Below are 8,286 nucleotides of genomic sequence, written 5' to 3'. Positions count from 1 at the left end.
ATGGGTCAACGTAACCAAATTGATCGTCATATTCCCATGTGACCGTAGCAGTCTCTGGACCGTACTTCATAATTCCGTCGTGCAGGGTTTCTCTTTTAAATCACTCTTTTTTTTGCACGTTTGTGCTGCACAGTTTTGTAGATACCGTGGAAATTGTTCAATACTGCTGCGATCAAAACGCGTTTATGTACATCTTTGAATTGAAACGTAGTAAGACAAACGGCATTTGTGGTAATTGTAGAGGAGATGGTAAAATAAGACAGTTTTCACTTAAATGACCTCTCGACAAGGAAAAATGATACAGAAAAGCAAATACATCTACCCATCTTTCAGAATGTTTACTTCCAACTGAAATGATAAGAATGTGTCTCCAAAAAGAGGTGCGATAATACAACTGGTTCTGTGGCTCATATTGCCCCAAATAAGGAGTAAGTTCATCCTTACTTACCAATTGACTTTAAAAAGTCAAAATCTTGACATAATTAACAATAATATCTTAGAAAATTACTTGAACAGCACATTCCACTTTTAAAAAACAGTTATATTCATTTTCAATATTTATTATTTCTCATGTGAAAAAATAGCATACTTAGTATACTTGATATAAACTTAACTATACTTCACGTATTCTTAAGTATAAAATTGTATATACAGGTATGCTTCAGTGTACTATTCTTTCACATGGGCATATTCATTAACAACATGAATTCAGTCAGATAAAGTAACACAATTGTAATGTTTTTAACCGGTGAACATGTTTCTGGTTATGTAAAAACAGCGAGAGTGCATAATCATCATCATCAAATTAAAGGGCATTCAGCATACTTTACAGTCCAACAGCAAAAAAGAACTATAAATAGATGGGGAGAAAAGGCAAATGCTGCCTCTATCACAACAAAAATCAAATGTCACATTTCAAGGGATGAACATAAATAGTTCTCTCCTTTCAGTTCTGTAGCCTAACTTTTTGGACTTCTCTTTAGGTGCATTAAACCCAAGGCAAGGCTTGTTTATTTGGGTCCATGTACAGTGGGTCCAATTTAGCATTCCACCCATCAGGGTTAGAGGGAAATACAAATTGTTTTTCCCTCCAGGGCTTGAGCTAGCTTCTTAAGCACATGGCTTTGTTGGGGAAAAACCCCTCATCGTTTTCCTCAAATGTAGAAATGGGTTTTTCGTTGACAGTGCTTCCTCAGAGTCTTCAGAGAAATTTTGCCCCCACTTCATCAACCACAATTTTCTCTATCAAGCTTACATAATGATAATTATTGCATTTGCGAAGTTGCCTTATTTTCTGTTGGACCTGTAAGCAGCATTGCCTATAGCTATCCAGCTAGCTATGTTAGGTAGCTAAATGGCCAAAGTCAGGTACTCTGGGTGATGGGCAGGGTTGAAGAAGGAGGAGGAGACTTCTTTGATTGTAAACACAGGACCACAGCAAGGCTAAAAAAAATCCTACATAGCATGTCTTTAAGATTATTCTTTTCACTTTCCTTGTGCCCTGGGTTGCTGACATTTGGGTAATGGACGTATATCAGCAGGTGAAGCATATCCACTGTGGCAGCACCTGCAAGGCTTACACAAGTTGAATTCAGATAATATTGCTTGGTGTCATTGCTGACATCTACACATCTGATATGAAATATGCTGGCTTTTGCCTAGGTTGGATCCAACACTCAAGAGATCTGTTGTAATAGGTCTTGAATAGCCCCCAAAACACACTTGCCCAGTGGCTGCATACGATAGGAGTAAGTGTGAGAATAAAAGTACTGTTTCTTTTCGCAATCTCCACAGCCCTCAGTAAAATGTGGGCCTTGTGGTCTTTGAAGATTAGCAGCACTGGATGATCAGAGCAAATGGTGTGTTGAACCACATGTTCTAGAAAGCAGAGGTGGAAAGTCCAATGGACAGAAAATAAAAGGCCTGTCATGTTTTTCCTCCACCCATAAACTCCAGTTGATTTAACTGGCTATTTCATTATTTAACACTAATTAGTTCTACCTCCGGGTGGCATGGTGGTGCATTCTTGCACCTCACAGCAAGAATTCAGTCTCGGCTGTTCTGTGTGGAGTTTGCATGTTCTCTCCACATGGGTTTCCTTCGGGTACTCTGGCTTCCTCAATCAGTCCAAAGACATAGGTAGGCTAATTGGAGACTCCAAATTGCCCATAGGTATGAGTGTGTGAGTGAATGGTGAGTGTGCCCTGCAATAGATTGGCGGCCTGTCCAGGGTGTGTTCCTGCCTCTTACATTACATTACAGGCATTTTTAGCAGACGCTCTTATCCAGAGTGACTTACACAACTCAGTTATAAGAAGTTAGTTCTTAGTTCTGGATAGTTCTACTTCCTGACTGAAGAACTGTGATGTGATTAGAAATCCAGGTAATTGAAACAAAAGACAGGGGAGGACTTTTACTTTGATCCTGGATTTTCCACTTCTGCAAAGGGGTGGACCTGCTTTGGTACCTTCTAGGGGTGGAGGGAGATGCCACTATTTGTGTTTGTTTCTGTATTTGCTCAACCAAAAATGTTTTTGTATTTGTATTCAGATGAAAATTGGAAGTGGGTGTGGTCAAACAGGAAGAGTGTGAAGTTTAACCCAAAGCTATATAAAATTCCAGATTTTTTCCAGTATAATCACTGGCACTGCTATTGTTTAAATATTAAAGCACTAAAGTCATGATTTTACAATGACATCAATAATAATGCAGTTTAACAACAGGTAATTTGCTTTTTAAATCTGTGCTTAACAAACAATTAACTATATGTTCATATAGCCATAACAGGCTTTTATGACACTTTGGTATACAAACAGTCAAATCAAGTTTCAAACATCGACAAAATCAAAACATAGTTACTCATCCTTACTCTGAACTGCAAAGTATGTACTGCATGAACTCCACCACCACCCCTACCTGAGGGAACACTGAAGTCAATTATAAACTGAAAAACATATTTTATAATTTAAAAAAAAATAGTTCCTCATCTTCATTATGAACAACTCTATGCCATGAACCCCTAATTAAATAAAAACTATAGAATGTAAGGCTAACATGTTTTGTTTTTTGTTTGTTAATTATTTTTCTCCCCTCATTGTTGTAGCCACACCTTACCAGTATGTTTGATTTGCACACGCTGGGATAAATTAAATAAAACATCAAAAAGCTTTGCTGAAATCATCTCTTATGGGAAAATGTATCGATGCATATTACAGAAACACTGAGAAAAGCGCAAAAATGTGCATGACAAAACACAAACTGAAGAAATACAAGGTGCAGTATTTTCTTATGTAAATTTCTTTGGTCATAACAAATGCAGCACATTCCTTCCTCCCTTCTCTTTGGAGAGACTCTTTTTCTCATTCAGTTTCAGTTTCAGAGAAAACATGAATCCTGTCCATCACTACAGCGCCCACCCCAAAGACGATTGCAGTGGATGTATTTCGTGTGATTATATGTGCAAAGTAAGTTTCGACAGCGCTTGATTGTGAAACTCGTATCAAAGTGCTGCTTATTCAGTTGCTGAACAGCGTGCTGGACTAGAAGGCGCGCACCTGTACAAGCACCTGTTGTGTATTTTCGGGAAGGGGGAGGGGGGGGGGGGGGGTTGTGTTGTGAAGAAAATGGCTCGAACTACCTGTATTTCTTGACTGAGTCGATTTTTTTTAAAGCGCAGTTAGTTTAGTCCCAAATATTTAGGAAAGTCGTTGAAGGAGGAGCATTTACGGCGTTGGAGTAATTTCAATTATAAATTCCCCAAAGCTTCTGCCATCAGAGTCTACAATGTCCATTGTTTAAAAACAAAAGAGCTCTTAACATTTGTTTTGCCAACATATTTTAATTCATTGTATATTTATTGTTTTATGTGTGCGACAGCTTTTTATTTATTAGTATAACTGATTTATTTAGGATTTGTCAAGGACTGGCGTGTCGTACATGGTTTATTTAGTAATTTTACTGCACTGCTTGTTTAAAAAGAAAGTATTGAATATATGTCGGTGAAATTATCTGTGTTGTACATTCTAAGGCGCCACAACTGTGAAATAGTTAATTATTCTATTCTATTGCTACTCTTTTTACGTCCACGAGGTGACACCACCGAACAAAAACTGATTCTGTGAAGTCAAATTCGCTCCATATACTTGTACAGGTACCCACAGTCAACAGCGCTAAAACAGCGTTAATTTGTTCACTGAAATGACCTAGGCTACTGTACGTGTAACGTGTCCTTCCTTTGTCATTTCGGCTGGTTTTTTTTTGTATGGTTAAAGTTTATTTACGACATAATAAAGGGCCGGTCAGCAGGTTCTACATTCAAAATAGAGAATAAAATATTTGTTGAATGTGTACGAAATTGTTAAATTAAATACCGAGGACAACTTTTTCAGGTATCACGCGAACTCTGTGATACGCTATGGGTTCAGGCCTTGCTAGCCTTTTAGGGATAAGGACATATTTCATTCTGTAGGTACTATACTTTCTGGTTTCGATGTTGTAATGTAACTTAGCGTATAATATGCACATATGCAAATTCGTCTTAGGGTGAGGCTCCTATTGAGGACCTAAAGCACAAACAATTGTGTTAAAACAATACAGCTCTATAATTGGCGAACTTTCCTTATGAACGGCCACATACCTGTCTTTTCTTGTCAGCAGATACTGCGATACATTTATAGGTTTATCGTCACAGAATAAACAAAAAAAAAAAAAACTGCATACAAACTTACCATATATAAACTACCACATTTAATGCTTACATTTGCCTTGTTTTACATGGGTTAATTAATCAATGCTCCACCAATACCTGTGGGGGGTTCAGCAAAATAATACAGTGTGAACTCACACATTGTCAAACACATTTCCTCACTGAGTAAAACACAGTCGAGGAATTCAAGTGATTATGGCTCGAAAGCATAGTTACTACTTTCCCGCTGTGCGCTGGCTACAAGGACATTATCCCTCTCTCTATGGAAACCACTAGTAGGGGGCTTAATAATACCCACAACAATCCTTTACAGCAAATTTTCCTTTGTAAAAACACAAAAAGAAAAAAAGTGAAAATATCTTTGCATTCCTCATTCAGGTTCTGTCACACGGCTGATACTTCCCATCAGCTGAGACTGAGCTTTCCATTAGGTGATTGGCTATTATTTATACGGGGCTTGGTTGCGCCGAGGAGCTGGAAAATATGCTGGCTTGTCGAAAACGGTACGGCGGCCAAATAGAAAGGCCAAAGTACAGACTTCTCAGCGGAGGGAGCGGGCGGCGGTTCGTGTGTCTGTGTGTGCGTGGCTTCTGCTGCAGTGCCCGGGGGCTTATCTGACTGGAGAGGATATAAAGGGGGAGAGCGGCTGGTTTCAGCACTAATAGCTGCCGGGCGCTGAGAGTTTACGCACAATGAAGCAGTCCACCAGCTTGAAGGTCCGGCTGCCCACGCTAGTGGTGGGGGTGGAGGTGGTCATGCTCTTCCTGTACGCCGTCTTCGTCACGTACGACGACAACGCCGACGCTAAGATGCAGACCAACGCCACGAAGCCCATGGACAACGCGCTCTACCAGGACTACCACTTCTTCGCCGACGTGCAGGTGATGATCTTCGTGGGCTTCGGCTGCCTGCTGGCCTTCCTGCGGCTGTACGGCTTCAGCGGGATGGTCTTCAACTTCCTGACGGCCACCTTCGCCATCCAGTGGGCCATCCTGGTGCAGGGCTACTTCCAGTTCTTCTCGGACGGCAAGATCCGCCTGGGCGTGATCAACCTGCTGAACGCCGAGTTCGCCTGCGCGGTGGTGCTCATCTCCTTCGGCGCGGTGCTGGGCAAGACCAGCCCGGTGCAGCTGCTGGTCATGGCCCTGCTGGAGGTGCCGGTGTTCTCCGTCACCGAGTGGGCGGTGCTCAAGTACATCAAGATCAACGACGCCGGGGGCTCCATCCTCATCCACCTCTTCGCCTGCTACTTCGGGCTGGCCGTCACCTTCGTGCTGTTCCGCCCCAGCCTGAACGACGGCCACGCCAAGGACATCACCTCCTACCAGTCGGACATCCTCTCGCTGATGGGCACCCTGTTCCTCTGGGTGTTCTGGCCGTCCTTCAACTCGGCGCTCACCCTGAAGGGGGACGACCAGCACCGGGCCGTCCTGCACACCTTCATCGGGCTCAGCTCGTCCACCCTCACCGCCTTCGCCCTCTCCGCCATGCTCAACAAGAGGGGCAAGCTCACCCTGGCCGACATCCAGAACGTCACGCTGGCCGGCGGGGTGACCGTGGGCGCCTCGGTGGACATGATGATCTCGCCGGCGGCGGCGTTCGCGCTGGGCGTGATGGGCTGCGTCGCCTGCATGCTCGGCTACAAGTACCTCACGCCCTTCCTGGCCCGGCGCTTCCGCATCCAGGACCAGTGCGGCATCCACAACCTGCACGGGCTGACGGGCCTCATCTCCTGCCTGGCTGGGATCTGCGCCATCCTCCTGGCCACGGAGGAGACCTACGGCCCCAGCCTGTACCAGACCTTCGCCTACCGCGCGCCCCCCGAGGGGGACCCCCGGCTGCTGGAGCTCCAGGCGCTCATCCCGGGCCTCAAGCCGGGCCTGGGCCGGAGCGCCAAGCAGCAGGCCGTCTACCAGGTGGCGGCCATTTTCTCCACCATCTCGCTGGCGGTGCTGGGCGGCATCGTCACGGGGTTCGTGCTGAAGCTGCCCTTCCTGGCCTCTCCATCCGACGAATGGTGCTACGACGACGAGGTCTTCTTCGAAGTGCCTTCTGACTTTGACACCGCGGACATGCCCAAAGTTCTCATCGACAATCAGGAAAGCAAGGTTTGAGGCACCGCACGATCCTGCCCGAATTTCAGGACGTCACAGTGTCACCCGTGTGAAGGACAATCACTATGAAAATGGCTTATAAACCAAGGTTACCATCTTAAGCTTCTGTGTCTATGCAAGTAGACACAGCTGCAATCTCGGGTGCAACATACATGATAATTATAATGGTGAGAATATTAACCCATACTTTCATATACATACTTTAATTTGGTGATTATTTATTTATTTATTGAACTTATCATATTCTAACTATGTTTTATGACTATTTATAAACATAAATATTTGATATTTCCATGATTTATTAACAAGAACATGTGGCAGGAATAACATAAAGCCATGTCCAAACGAATCCAGTGACACACGTAGGCTTTCTTTGGTTTGTGGCACATTGTGTACATAAAATGTGTGTAGCGTACTGGGGAGTCAGCTTCATTAAGCCCGGGGCTACACTCTGGATCAGTAATGCTCTTCACCACCGAACAGTAGAAGGGTAAACACATGGTACATCCTTTTTCTAACCAAAAACTTGACGTAAAGCTTGAAAATGTATTAAGTATAAATCGTGCTGAAGTTCATTGTATACGCGCACAATCCTGGCAAGATTCATTTTTTAAATCTTTATTACTCCAATAATAACCAAACACCATGATGCTGCATTATACCTAGCATAGACATGCGCGCGCACACACACATACACACACATGCAGAGAGAGAGAGAGAGAGAGAGAGAGAGAGAGAGCTCACAATAGATTTAAAAAGTAGGAGTAGTATTGTGTATTACAGCATCACGTGGAAAGCTTCAGTTATGATGTATAGTTGGAGGAATTTGAAGACCAAACACAATGGCCAGTATAATGGGATTAGGTCCTTTATAACTCCAGAAATTTCTCCTGCTGGATTATATACTGTTTGAATTTTCCTTTTATATTGAAGTGGTTTTACTTTTTTGTTCTTTACCAGACCAAAAGACTGCCAAACCCTCTGGTGCCCTGGGAATTACATACATGTTAGTTGTATGTTCGTACTTGTGTATGTTATTTTTTATTCAGTGTTGTAATTGCAAAGTTATATGTATATAAAATGAATATGCAAATTTGCCAATATGTAAATGCAGACACATTTTCTGGTACTGCTTTTTAAGGTCTTGCTCAATGGACAAAATAAAACAAGTTCCAAATTTTAATTCATTCATTGTGTGTGTGTGTGTGTGTGTGTCTGCAATTAAATGAGGAGGGCCCAGAAGCTGTATGCGGGGTTGTGGGTGTCTGCACAAAACCAAGCACAGGTTATACAGATATGCATTGTAAGGGATGTAGGGACACAGACAGGTATTGTCATTATCAACCCATTAATTCTGAGATGAGTATTTATAAATACATTTCCCCTTCTGCAACCTTGCCCTGTTTGTCTGCTACTGGGTTATTGGATGGTTCATCTTAATCCTAAATCAGGTAAACCAAAGGTCTA

General features: G+C 43.0%; 1 protein-coding gene across 1 annotated transcript; it reads left to right on the top strand.

The window, feature by feature from the left end:
- The first annotated feature begins 5,388 nt into the window (after window positions 1-5,388).
- LOC118211646 (ammonium transporter Rh type B-like) lies at window positions 5,389-7,922 on the top strand. Its single transcript, XM_035389008.1, has one exon. It carries the CDS (start codon window positions 5,398-5,400, stop codon window positions 6,817-6,819), a length of 1,422 nt encoding a protein of 473 aa, XP_035244899.1. The 5' UTR covers window positions 5,389-5,397; the 3' UTR covers window positions 6,820-7,922.
- The last annotated feature ends 364 nt before the right edge of the window (window positions 7,923-8,286 follow it).

Source organism: Anguilla anguilla, chromosome 13 (assembly GCF_013347855.1).
Source record: "Anguilla anguilla isolate fAngAng1 chromosome 13, fAngAng1.pri, whole genome shotgun sequence".
NCBI classification, from domain to species: Eukaryota; Metazoa; Chordata; class Actinopteri; order Anguilliformes; family Anguillidae; genus Anguilla; species Anguilla anguilla.
The sequence above is the reverse complement of the archived record's forward strand: the minus strand, read 5'-3'. Positions and strand labels throughout refer to the sequence as shown.

What these genes read in the sequence shown, in the direction of transcription:
- LOC118211646 (XM_035389008.1), top strand. Translation starts at nt 5,398, where the DNA reads ATGAAGCAGTCCACCAGCTTGAAGGTCCGGCTGCCCACGCTAGTGGTG.